General features: G+C 37.2%; 1 protein-coding gene across 1 annotated transcript in view; it reads left to right on the forward strand.

Annotated features, from left to right (window-relative positions):
• Positions 1-13,264, forward strand: part of hdac11 (histone deacetylase 11) — a 113,473-nt gene that overhangs the window by 39,595 nt on the left and 60,614 nt on the right. The window contains exon 6 of the mRNA XM_060835154.1: positions 7,812-7,928. Within this exon, the coding sequence (XP_060691137.1) occupies positions 7,812-7,928 (117 nt within the window). The remainder of the gene's footprint in view (positions 1-7,811; positions 7,929-13,264) is intronic.

Raw genomic sequence — 13,264 nt, forward strand, 5'->3', positions numbered from 1 at the left:
TTAATGTTGAGATACCTTTTAAATTAGGAATATACTTTATGGGCGTGGGTTTGATTGTGAAATATATTTTAATGGATATTGAGCATTAGCAACAATATATTTGGCATACTGTCTTGCCTTTTTTTTGTTTAAAATGATTGTTGGAAATGCAAGACTGTGACTGAACTGAGCTAGTTTTATTTGAAGAATAAAGAAGCACTTGAACAATCTTTAATTTAAAAGGAAATTTAAATTCAGATGAATATTCAAGAATTAGACTTAAAACCAATCAACAATGAATATATTGTACATTGAGTATTATGATACCTGTGTTATTTGTGGACCATTCTCAGTTGAAAGTTGAGACACCTGTCACAATGGGAGAAAGTGAGGACTGCAGATGCTGGAGAGGAGAGTCGAGAGTGTGGCACTGGAAATGCAGAACAGGTCAGGCAGCATCCGAGGAGCAGGAGAATGGATGTTTCAGGCATAAGCCCTTCATCAGGAATAGGCTACTCTCCTGCCTCCTCAGATACTGCCTGACCTGCTGGGTTTTTCCAGTGCCACATACATGTCACAGTAGTTGTTTGAAGATCCTTGTTGGTGAGAAACTTGTGTTTGACAGGATTGTCAGTTTAGATTTTGTTAATCCTAAAACTCATAGTAACCCTTGCTATATAATTACTCTTTGGTTTTATATTACTTACAATTTTCAGCTTCAGTGTGTAAAACATTCTAAATGGAAAATATTACAAAATATTGATGCTAAGTTATTTATTTTCATCATGATACTGATGATCAGTAATTTCCTCATGTTCTTTAAGTGACAAACCCAACAAATTCCTTCTCAGTTGTAACTGAAATTGTTTCTCCTGTTATTGTACAAACTAAGAAATTGGTTCTTTTTCTAAAAATTGTATTAATCTAATGCCCACAGTGTTAAGTTCAAATTGATCATCATTATGCCAATTTTTTTACTGTCTCTTTTTTTTACTGTAATGCTGACATGGGCGGCACGGTGGCACAGTGGTCAGCACTGCTGCCTCACAGCGCCAGGGACCTGGGTTCAATTCCTGCCTCAGGCGACTGACTGTGTGGAGTTTGCACGTTCTCCCCGTGTCTGCGTGGGTTTCCTCCGGGTGCTCCGGTTTCCTCCCACAGTCCAAAGATGTGCGTGTCAGGTGAATTGGCCATGCTAAATTGCCCGTAGTGTTAGGTAAGGGGTAAATGTAGGGGTATGGGTGGGTTGCGCTTCGGCGGGTCGGTGTGGACTTGTTGGGCCGAAGGGCCTGTTTCCACACTGTAAGTAATCTAATCTAATCTGGATTACCTACCATGTTATAGAAATTCCACTTTATTCTCCCAAATTACTTCACTCTGTGCACACTATCAATTTGATCTTGACAACTGCTTTCTGAGTGCATTACAGTTCACCAGCTCCCTATTAGAAAGCATACTTCAAAATTTAAATCATTGTAAATGTCTGCAAATTAAAGACTTGTTTCCATATTTTATTAAAGAATTCTCTCTCATTTATTGTGAGCTAAGCGTGTTATGTGGCAAGTCTGTTATTTTCTATCCTTTGGATTTGAGAATATATATCTCTAATTAATTTTCAGTAAGCTGCAATTATCCATCCACCTGATTCCCAGAAACAATAATGCAATTTCTTGTATTTTGTAGGTGTGTACTTTTGTGCTTGCTTTCATTTTTTTTGTTTTGAAAATGCTTTCTTGCAAACTACACAATGTATTATTATATTTGGTTTTATTTTAATTCCATATTATTGCACTTATTATTGTTTGCAAATTCAAAACAACTTCTATAATTCATAATGAAGTATAATGTGGGTTCTTTTTGACATGGTTTGCACTTTTTAACGAATGCTTCCAAAGTCATTTTGCTTTGAGTAAATGGCATGAAATGCCTCTGGTTTAATCTCTCGATATATAATCTCAAAACATTTAAATAAATATTTTAATTATTTTAGTGCTATATTTGTAATTTTTAGCATGATGAAAATGTTCTTCATCATGTGTGATCTGTTGGAAATACTGTTCTGGCACCTAAAATGAATTTCTTCATTGTTACATCCATTTATATTCTGTGAACATATTTTCTTTTCTTTCTGCAAACAGAACCATTTCTTGGAAGGCTTACAAGAGGTATCCAAGTAAATCTTCTTGTGCTTCGGCTGTGTACTTGCTTGTGAAAATTCATTCAAAAGCTACACTAAAATTGTGATCTTCAGTTAACATTTTCTTTTGCCTGCAGTAATCAGTAGTGATTAAAGTGAAATTGTTTTGCACAAGTTTTTTTGTGTTTCAGTATTAAGTAAAAATTGAATTTTGTTTTTTAGTAATGATTTAAATTCACTATTTTGTTTAAGTGGAATGGGCCCAATTGTTCACTCTTCCACTAGAAATGCAAAACTGGCTTTTTGTTTCCATGGGTGAATAATGTTTTCCTACCTGTTCAACATATCCGATGCCTGATTTTTTTTACAAAAGTGCATCTCAAAGGGCATTTTGAAGCTGTTTGGGAAGGAATTTATCACTGTTGGCTTCCTTCACAAAACTTTCCAATTATTCCAGAGTTTTAGCATATTTTAAAATCAAATTCCCAGGTTGTTTGTTTAATTTTTGTCCCTGTGATCATGGCAAACTGAACATATCTGGTGGGAAAGAAATATTTTGTTTCACTACAGATTATTCTTATTTATGCACAAATTTAGGAATAACTACTTGGGGTGGGAGTGGAGGGTGGAGGAGGGGGAGGAGGAATTGTTCCATGATTAATTGACTTGACAATCTTCAAGTATCGATGCTTCTTCCTAGTATTGATGTAAATAGTTGAAAAATTGCAAACTTGTTGCCACTTGTTTTGCAATTGCAATATGTGTAGGCTCTATTAAGCAGCTAGTATTTCCTCCTTGCATGTGGAGGGGAGAGGGTAATTTGGCATTTTTATGTTTTATCCCAATGTGTGTTGATTATTTTGCTTACTGTGTGTGCTTACAGAACGCTTATTGTTTGTGTATATGTTTTGTGTTCACAGACATTTAAAAGCAGAATTTTAATTCCATTTTTAATGGAAAAGTATTATGTATAGAATGATAACTTCCACCATTATGTACACTACTTCGTATTATGAAAATATATTCATGCTGTTTCAGAAGCAGGTCACATGCTTTAATCTAATGACTATGTTGAACTTTATGTCTACATTATATGACAATAAAGGAATGTAGTAAATGGAACTTTTTTAAGGATGGAAGGGGAAAACATTAATATGGAGGCTATTCAATTAATTCAAGGTAACAAATGACTTGCCACAATGCTGTTATTGTTATCTCTTGTAAAGAATTTATTACATATCTTATTTTACAATTGTGGACAGGAAATTGATCACTTCCTTCATGAGACACTTGGCTGTATATTCTGTTCCTGAATAGCTTGTACCACATTGATTTTGTCCAATATTTTATGCTCTGATGTTGCTGATTTTAAAAAATAAGTACCGATTTGTCTTTTGGGTTGCAATAAATTTAGTTATTGGTTAATTGGGTTTGTGCGATTTGCTGACATGATACATGAAATTAGCAGTGAAAAGTGGTATGCTTCCAAAGCCACCAGTTGTTTATTCCAAAATTATTTGGAAAGCATTAAATTTGTGGTGGATGTATTGATCCCTTAAAGCTAGCAGCTAAAACAATGTGGAAATGTAACAGCTAAGGTACTATGCAGAATTAAATTAATTATTTGAATGTTTATTCAAAATCAAATGTTGAAGCATATGTGATTAATGACAGCTAGACAATGGCATAACTGCTATGAGGTGCAAAGCTTTCTCATCAGTAATAGCATACGGGAAGTGTCCAGGAGATACCTAGAGTTGTTCAACCAACAGTTTCAAATGTTGATTGTGAATGAACCATCAAGCAAAAACATTTATGGTTGCCTTTTTAAAGACATTATTGTCAAAGGTCCTGGTATTTTTGAAAGATTAAATTCTGCTTTGAATCAGCCAGCAGCTTCCACTGCAGAGTGTTTTGAGTGGTATCTGCACTTGCAGATTTGTGTTTATTCTATGGAACATAATTGCTATATCATTATATAGCATTTACGGAGCAAGTGTCTTTTCTAGCTCTGAGGTTCTCTAATTAATTACATTTTGTTTTTGCTTTTCTTCCTCCCATGTAAATGTTACTGTTTCCAGATGTTCACTATCATTCTAGTTTAGTCTAACAGGTGGCATTGTTCAAAGCAATATTAATGCAGCAAACTTGGACTTGAAGAGACAGAAGGAGCTTGATAATGGGGTTCTTAGTTTCTGTAAGAGCCAGGGCAGAGCAGCTCCAAGGATTGAGGAAATTTCTGCATGACACAAGTCATAGTTTGTCACCTATGTTACCACTTCCCAGAAAAGGATGTTCTACCGTAATGGCATTTGCCTGAAGATACACTACTACGATGGTATAAATTTCCAGCAAATCTTAACCCAATATTTGTAGACTCTTCCTATGATTCTTTTGATGGGGATCAATCAAGGTTTCATTTAATGCCGAAGCATACTTCTAACTATGTCATTTTTTATTTTCTTTGGGGACAAATAATATGTGCCATTGACAAATAGAACCTATATGTATTCTGCTGGAATGAAAATTTTGAGAAATGAAAAGGAAATTCTTTGCTGTATCAGCTTTGAAAAGGAGTTCTATAAGTTATTTGTACCTACCAAGATAATTAGACTTTTATTAACTGTGGTACAGATTGGCACTACAAAGCATCTGTGAACAAGACTAGTTTATTTTGTTTCTTTGTGGAGTATAAATTTAACCCATGTGCTAACTTGTAAGGGTTATCCGTAAGACTGTAACGTACAAGAGCAGAATGACGCCACTTAGTCCACTGAATCTGCTTCACCATTCAATCATGGCTAGTCTGTTTCTCAACCCCATTCTTTTGCCTTCTTTCTGTAACCATTGAACCCCTTACTAATCAAGAACCTACTTCTGTCTGTCTTAAATGTACTCAATGACTTGGCCTCCAAAGTAACTTCTAGGTGACTAATGTCTTCCTCATCTCAATTGTAAAGAGTCCTCCCTTCACACTGAGGCTGTGCCCATGAGTCCTAGTCTTTCCCACTAGTGAAGTCATCTTCTCCACATCCACTCTATACAGGCCTCTCAATATTATGTAAATTTCAATCACTCGCCCTTCTAAACTCCATTGAGTACAGACTCTGAGTCCTCAACTACTCCTCATATGATAAGCTTTTCACCCCCAGGATCATTCTTGTAAATCACCTCTGGATTCCCTTCAATGCTAGCACATTCTTTCTTAAATAGGGGACCCAAAACGGTTCACAATATTGCAATACAGTCTGACCAGAATCTTATTTAGCATCAGGAGTATATCTCTGTTGTGTTCTAGCTCTTTTGAAATGAATGCTAACATTGCATTTTTATTCCTAACTGCCAACTGAACCTGCAAGTTAACCTTAAGAGAATCCTGATTTAGGACTCCTAAATTGCTGTGTGCTTCAGATTTCCGAAGCTATTCCACATTTAGAAAGCAGTCTGTGCCTCTATTCTAGGAGAAAGTGAGGACTGGAGATGCTGGAGATCAGAGCTGAAAACGTGTTGCTGGAAAAGCGCAGCAGGTCAGGCAGCATTCAAAGAGCAGGAGAAGTGACTTTTCGGGCACATGCCCGAAACGTCGATTCTCCTGCTCCTTGGATGCTGCCTGACTTGCTGCGCTTTTCCAGCAACACATTTTCAGGTCCGTGCCTCTATTCTTCCTACCAAAGCATATAAACTCACATTCTCCCCATTTGTATTCCATCTGCCACTCCATTGCCTACTCTAAAGTCCTTCTGCAGCCTCCGTACTACCTCAACACTTCTCCACCTATTTCTGCACCATTTTCAAACTTAGCATCAATACCTTCAGATCCTTTGTCCAGATTATTATTGTATAATGTGAATAGTTTTGGTTCCAACACTGACTCTGTGGAGCTCCATAAGTCACTGCCTGCCTACCTGAAAAAGGCCCCTTTATTCCCACTCTGCCTTTTGCTAGTCAGCTGATTATCTTCCAATGCCAGTGCCTTGCCCCAACACCATGAGTTCTCATCTTATTTAACTTCCTGTAAACCTAAATAGACATGTCTGTTGGCTCTCCTTTATCTAATTTGTTCATTATCACCTCAAAGAATTTTTTCAGATTTGTTCGGCATGACCTCCTCTTGATGAAACTGTGCCAGCTCAGTCCTATTTTACCATTACTTCCAAGTGCTCTACAATCTCATCCTTAATAATGGACTATAAAATCTGACTAATTACCTAGTTCAGGCTAACTAACCTATAGTTTCCACTTCTTGTCTACCTTCTACTTAAACAGGGACTTTACATTAGCTATTTTCCAATTCTCTGGGACTCTCCATAACGTCACTGATTCCTGAAAGATCACCAATAATGCCACTACAATCTTGTTAGCTGTCTCCTTCAGAACTCTGGGGTATAGTACATTTGTTTTGGGTGGTTTAGCAATCTTCAGACCTTTTTCAGCTTCCCCAACACCTTCTCTTTAGTGGTGACCACTACACTCCCCTATACATCCTGACTCGCTTGAAGTTCCGGTGTCTCTCATTGGGAAAACTGATAAAAAGTTCTTCCATCATTTCTTTCTTCCCTCCTACTACTTCTTCAGCCTCAATTTCCACAGGTCCAATGTCTACTCTTTATTTATCGCTGATCCTTTTAATATATCTTGAAAAAAAGATTTAGTCTTTTATATTACTAGCTAGCTTACCATCATAATTCACCTTTCTTCCCCCTCCCACCACCTCACTCCCCATTTAGTTATCCTCTGTTGGATTTAAAGGTTTCCCAATCCTCTGGCTTCCTACTAATCTTCACCACATTGTATGCTTTTCCTTTTTGCTTTCATGCTGCCCATGGCTTCCCTTCTCAGCCATGGTTGCGTCGTCCTGCCCTTAGTGTATTTCTCTTCCTTGGGATGAATTTCTGCTGTGCATCCTGAATTACTCCCAGAAACTCTTGTCGTCGCTGCTGCAGAATCTTTCCTGTTAGGCTCCCCACCAACTCTGGCCAGCTCTTCCCTCCTGTCTTTATAGTTACTTTTACTCCATTGTAATACTGTTACATATGATTCCAGCTTTTCCAGCTTGAACTGCAGGGTGAATTCTATCATGTTATGGTCACTGCCCACTAGGGGTCCCTTCAACTTCCTAATTAAGTTGTCCCCATTACTCATCATGAAATCCAGAATTGCCTGTTCCCTAGTGGGCTGTACCACAAGCTGTTGAAAAGAAATCTAGACATTCCACAATTTTCTTTTCTAGGGGATCTGCTACTAATCTGATTTTTCAAGTTGTCCATGATTTTGTAATAAGGCCTTCCTTAATGCCTTTTCTATCTCCTGATTTATTTTCTTCCACACATCTGACCACTGCTAGGAAGCCTGTGCATATCTTCCATCAGGGTCGTCTTTCCTTTGCAGTTCCTCAACTCTACCCACACGGTTCGACATCTTCTGACTCTATATTGCTTCTTTCTTAGGGTTTCATCATCTCTTTCTTTCCTTAATTTCTGAAAATAACTTCTCACTGAAATATGATTTTTTTGCATCTGGTACAATTTTAAATGAATGTACTTTGAGAAAATCATACAAGCAAAGTTTTGACTTTCTAAAATTTATAATTGTATTTCATTCTTTTTGGCTTCTGCAACAATTTTGTTTTCCCAAGGTATGATATGTGTTTACTTGTAATACATCATTTAACCTTCTCTGTATCTTTCTTCCACAGTGGTCATTTATAGTTGCTACGATAACAGAGATACTGCCTGTGGCATTCCTCCCTAACTTCATCATCCAGAGAAAAGTACTAAAACCTTTCAGGACACAGACTGGGGGAACAATTATGGTAAGTAAGTTGCTATATTTGAAAATTACCATGCATTCTGATTTAATAGTATTTAAAATTAATTGTTAATTAATTGAAAGTATTCTGCCTGTGTGTGTGTGTTTGTGTGAGAATTTGATCACTTCATTCAACATAAGTGATTGGAAATGTCTCATTTAATATTCAATGACTGATTCTTCAAATGTTAGGCAGTATTTAAATCTTAGTGTGTTCAGCTGCAATTTTTAAAAATTGTGCATCATTAGTTCCACGTAGTGAAAGATTCTGTCCTGTTGGTGAATTATTTAATGCCTTAAAGTATAGTTTGTGTTAGAAAACACAGTTATTGCTCAAATCTTAAGAAATGGCGCTCAAGAGAAAAGGCTAGAATGTATGGGAACTAATGTATTTGTATTAATTGGCTTTGTACATGGACTAAGTAAGCTATTCTGCATTCTCAAAAAATAATGCAGCATTTTGGTCCTGCATGATTGGATGCTAACTTTTAAAGAAAACAATTGCTTCCTAAATTTTTGGTCATTAGTTCACGTAACCTCTACATGAATGTGACTGAGTCCACTCTGCCCTCCCTACCTAACTCATACTTTTGAGGGTCATAGCCTCTTGAACTGTCTGCACCTGCAAACATGAAGGGGTGAACAGGAATCTAGTTCTTGACTTCCTTCTTTAGAAAAGGACAGGTGGTGCATGGAAGACTGAGCTTGAAGTCAGATCCTGAGAACAATAACTTTTTCTGAATGCTTGCCACACTTGCAAATCAGAGTGAATTTAATCTGTACCCTATAGTGAACATGCTTATTGTCAGTCATATATCTTTGAGAGCACTCTACAATAGATTCAAGTTCATGTAAGTAGTCAACTTGTTGCCTTATATTTCACTGTAGTGTTCATCAATCTGTCCCTCCAAAAAAAATTGCAGTATTCAGCACATATAACAAGACTTTTTGATCATGCAATGCTAAGGGTCAGAGGTTGTATGGCCTGGAGTTTGGGTGGTAGAGATAAAATCTTAATAACTCTCCACTGTCAGGAAAGACTAGTGATCTTGAACTTCAGCAAATACCTGATGTAAACATTTTAAATTTTTTATGACATAGCCTTTGACATTGATATTAAATATTAAGAAGGATTTCAGTGTGAATGTATTTTGAATCCTTATACTGCCTGTTAAGTTGCCAGGTTTGAGACCGGGCTCAGAAGGAAGGCAGACTCTGAAGGTCCTGGCGTTATTTCAGCAAAATCACATTCTCATTTGCTGTTTGTTTTTACAGCACAACGATCCTGTTTCAGATGTGACCATGAGTTCAAAATAGTTTCTGTTTCAGAATTGCTGAATATTTAAGGAAGAAATTTAGCTGTTGTTTGAGATTGAAGTTTGAGCTTGTTTCTTTGTGAATAATTGCTCAGCTGTGGAATTACTGTTTTGTAAAATGTGAGACTACTTTAAAAAAATAGCAGTTTGCCTTCACCAAGTAATTGTAATGAATTCTATAATGGGGCTTTATACTGGAAATGTTTAACAGAGTGTGCAGTCTTAGCCTCTAATACTATAGTCTCTAGATTTTAAAAGGAAATGTATTTTCTCAAATTGCCAAATATTCTAAAGCAATGCATGTAGTCATGGTCTGACTTGCATTGTTGCATCTTTCATATTTGACTGCCTAGAATCAACCTGAAGATAAACACAAATTGTATTTCTGTGTACAGCAGTTCTATTTTAACTTCAGACAACTCTGGTTTAATGGCACGGTAATTAAATACAATGGATAGCACTGCATTTTCAGAGAGAAGTAAACAACTGATCCATCTAATCTAACTACCAGATTCCCAAAGGATTACTAACTGAATACAATTGCAAATCTCACCACTGTGAATGCCATTTCCACACACAGCAGAAAAATCTAATATATTTCACTGCTTCCAGTTTGCTCTTTTTTAACTAATCATTGGTTAGTATTATCTTTTCAAATTTCTGTGGGTCCAAGATAGTCTTCTCATTGCATTTCCATATATTCTAGTATTGTTAATTTGAGTGCTCTGCATCCTTTCCAATCACATAACTTAAAAAAAAGCTGACATCAAAGCTGGATGAAGCATTTATGCTTTGGTCTCATTGAAGCAAGATGTAATTCTAAAATTGCTACTGTTAACCTTCCTAGCTTCTAAGCTGGTACACTGTCACTCAACTGCTGGGATGCCTTTGTGCTACGTATTGCTAAATCTGTCTTCAGTGATATCATAAGTATTTCAGTTTCTGCTATTTGTTATTAAAGAAGTATCTCACACTTTTAAAGCTTGATTTTATGCATTGGCTACAAAGAAAATATTTTAATTGGTGTGTAATGAAGAAATTGTATATTTGAAGATGTTCCAGAATTGTGACATTATCATTGGCCTTTGGTCTCAAAATGATTGTATTCAATTAGATAAAGTAAAATAAAAGTTTCATTAAATTTAATCTTTTAAAATTTATTTAAATTACTTTGTGTGCATTTATAATCTAAAATTTAATTGAACATTTTAGCAATTATAGAACATCTGTAGGAGCATGTAATATGGAAGAAAATATCTTTTAAAATATAAGCTGGAAGTGCTGGGGAAACCCAGCAGGTTTGGCATCATCTCTGGAGAGAGAAACAAAGTTAATGTATCAAGTCTGATATGATACTTCTTCAGGACTTTTGTAGAATAGTCATGTAAGAGTTCAAATGTTCATGCTGATTCTCTCCAGGGATGTTGCCAGACCTGCTGAGTTTCCTAGCACTTTCTGTTCTTATTTTAGATCTCCAGAATCTACATTACTTTTTGTTTCATTTGATTATTTTGCCAGTGTAACAATATAGCAAATAAAGCGTGACTTGGTGATGGGATACCAGCCACCATGAAACAGTTTCAGTTACTACATAGTGCAAACATCTATTGACATTCTGTGTATATTGTATGATTCAACAATATTATTCCAATAATGCTGCTTTTGATCACTGCACTTTAATCTTTTTAACTGGAGATGTATTTTACCTTTAAACATCAAGAGGTTTTTAAGCTAAAAGCTTTAGTAGCAGCCCTTTTCCAAGTCTACCACTGGAGATAAAATGGATCAAAATTTTAGAAGTTTTTCTGTATATGTGAATCTGTAGGTCTCCAATTTATTTGCAGTAACACCCAAATAAAAGTTGTTAGGGAGTTACCAGTAATTCATAACTCTGACTTTTTTGACTTCCATAAGCCATGTTAATATTGCACTGATTTAAAAACTTATGAGAAAAGAGACTTTTTGTTGTCAAAGGTTTTCATTCTTGTATTCATCAAGGTATTTTGCAAGAATACAAGGGAAAATCTACAATTTCACAGAATACAGTTGAACATGTGGTTAAAGAGCTAATGTAGTGTGGAGGGCTTCAGATATATGGATCACTGGGATGTCTTCCAGGGAAGAGGACGTTGTACCTAAACTGGATTAGCACCAATATCCTGTCAGGGAGGTTTGATACTGCCACTTGAGAGGGCTACTAATGTGGCAGGGAGATAGGAATCAGAGCAGCAGGTCAGTAAGTATAGAGACTGAGGAAGAGCTGAAGACCAAGACATATATATTTAAGAGGAAGAATAGTCGGGGAGAACTTACTGAGCTCAGTGGAACTAGAAGCTTGGACTTTATTTATTTCAATACAGGAAGTATAGCAGATAAGGTGGATAAACTTAGAGCCTGTACTAATGCATGCAGATATGTCGTTGCTATCACAGAGACATGGTAGGCACCTTAATGTTCTGGAATATCAATGTTTTGGACAAGACCGAGGAGGAAGTAAAAAAGATGGGCCAGTTGCATTACTGATTAGGGAGCATGTCACAGCTGTGTTGAGGGAGCATACCCTGAAGAGATCTTGCAGTGAGGCATTATGGGTAGAGCATAGGTATAGGAAGAGGGCACTCACAATGTAGGGATTGTACTACAGACCTCTCAGCTGCCAGCAGAAGATAGAGCAAGAGATATGTAGTCAGATCTGGAAGAATATGAACATAGCAGGGTTGTTGTGGTGGATGATTTTAACTTGCCCCATATTAGGTGTGTCCAGGCGGGTTTTTTTTTCGCAAGTGTATGCAGATAGGCCAACAAGTGAGGGGGGGCATTATTGGATCTGGTATTGGGAAATAAGCTGGGCCAGATTATCAAAGTTTTGGTGTGGGTAGGGGGCGTGGAGCATTTTGGGAATAATGGCCATCATTCCCTATCGATGAGTTTTGAGAAGATTTGTAGCTCAGGTCGAGGTTCTGGATGTATGTTTGCTCACTGAAAACGAACCTTCCAGCTTAGCAAGCAAACCTACATCCATAATTCCCTACATTTTTGGATACTTACAGATAAGGACAAGAGTGGATCTTGGATGAAGGTGTTAAATAGGGGGAAGACCAACAATAACTGAATCAGACAAGACTTAGAGAATGTGGATTGGGAGCAACTGAGGCTAAGTCCACATCTGACATGTGGGAGTCTTTCAAACATCACGATTAGAGTGCAGGTCTGGCATGTTCCTGTGAAAATGAAGGACAGGCGTAAGAATTGTAATGAGGTCAGTCAGGTGGACATCATAGTTCCCTGATTGGACTAGCTTAACAGCCTCAATCAGGGAGCCCTGGATGACAGACAGAAACAGGAGTGTCAGTGGCTCTGTGCACTCTGAGAGCTGGCTCTGAGGAGGCCAGATCAGTGTCAAGTCTTTCCAAGTGTAAGTAAAGGGTAATTTTGTGTTAGAAACTGACCTCTCCTGAATTATTTCAACAGGAATGGCAGGATTCAGGAATCTTGGATGATGGGAAATTATCAACTTAGTCAAAAAAAAGGAAGCATATCTAAGATCTAGGTACTTAAAACAGACTGAATCATTTGAAGAATATAGAGAAAGTAAGAAGGAGTTCAAACGGGGAGTTAGGGCTAAAAGGGACTATGAAATGTCCTTGGCCAGAAGAATCCCAAGGCATTATTGGAAGCAAGAGGGTAATTGGGGAAAGAGTAGGTCTACTCGAGGATAAAGGAAGGAGGTTGTGTGTGAAGCCAGAGGAAATGTGTAAAATCATTAATGAGCACTTTACATTGGTAATCATCAAAGTCACAATTGCAACATTTAAGAGGAATTTGGATGGGTATATGAATAGGAAGGATTTGGAGGGATATGGGCCGGGTGCTGGCAGGTGGGACTCGATTGGGTTGGGATATCTGGTCGGCATGGACGAGTTGGACCGAAGGGTTTGTTTCCATGCTGTACATCTCTATGACTCTATGATAGGGATGTGAGAGATGTTGAGGTTAAAGAAAGGTTTATGAACACTCTTTGGCA

The sequence above is a fragment of the Hemiscyllium ocellatum genome, chromosome 14 (genome assembly GCF_020745735.1).
Source record: "Hemiscyllium ocellatum isolate sHemOce1 chromosome 14, sHemOce1.pat.X.cur, whole genome shotgun sequence".
Classification (NCBI taxonomy): domain Eukaryota; kingdom Metazoa; phylum Chordata; class Chondrichthyes; order Orectolobiformes; family Hemiscylliidae; genus Hemiscyllium; species Hemiscyllium ocellatum.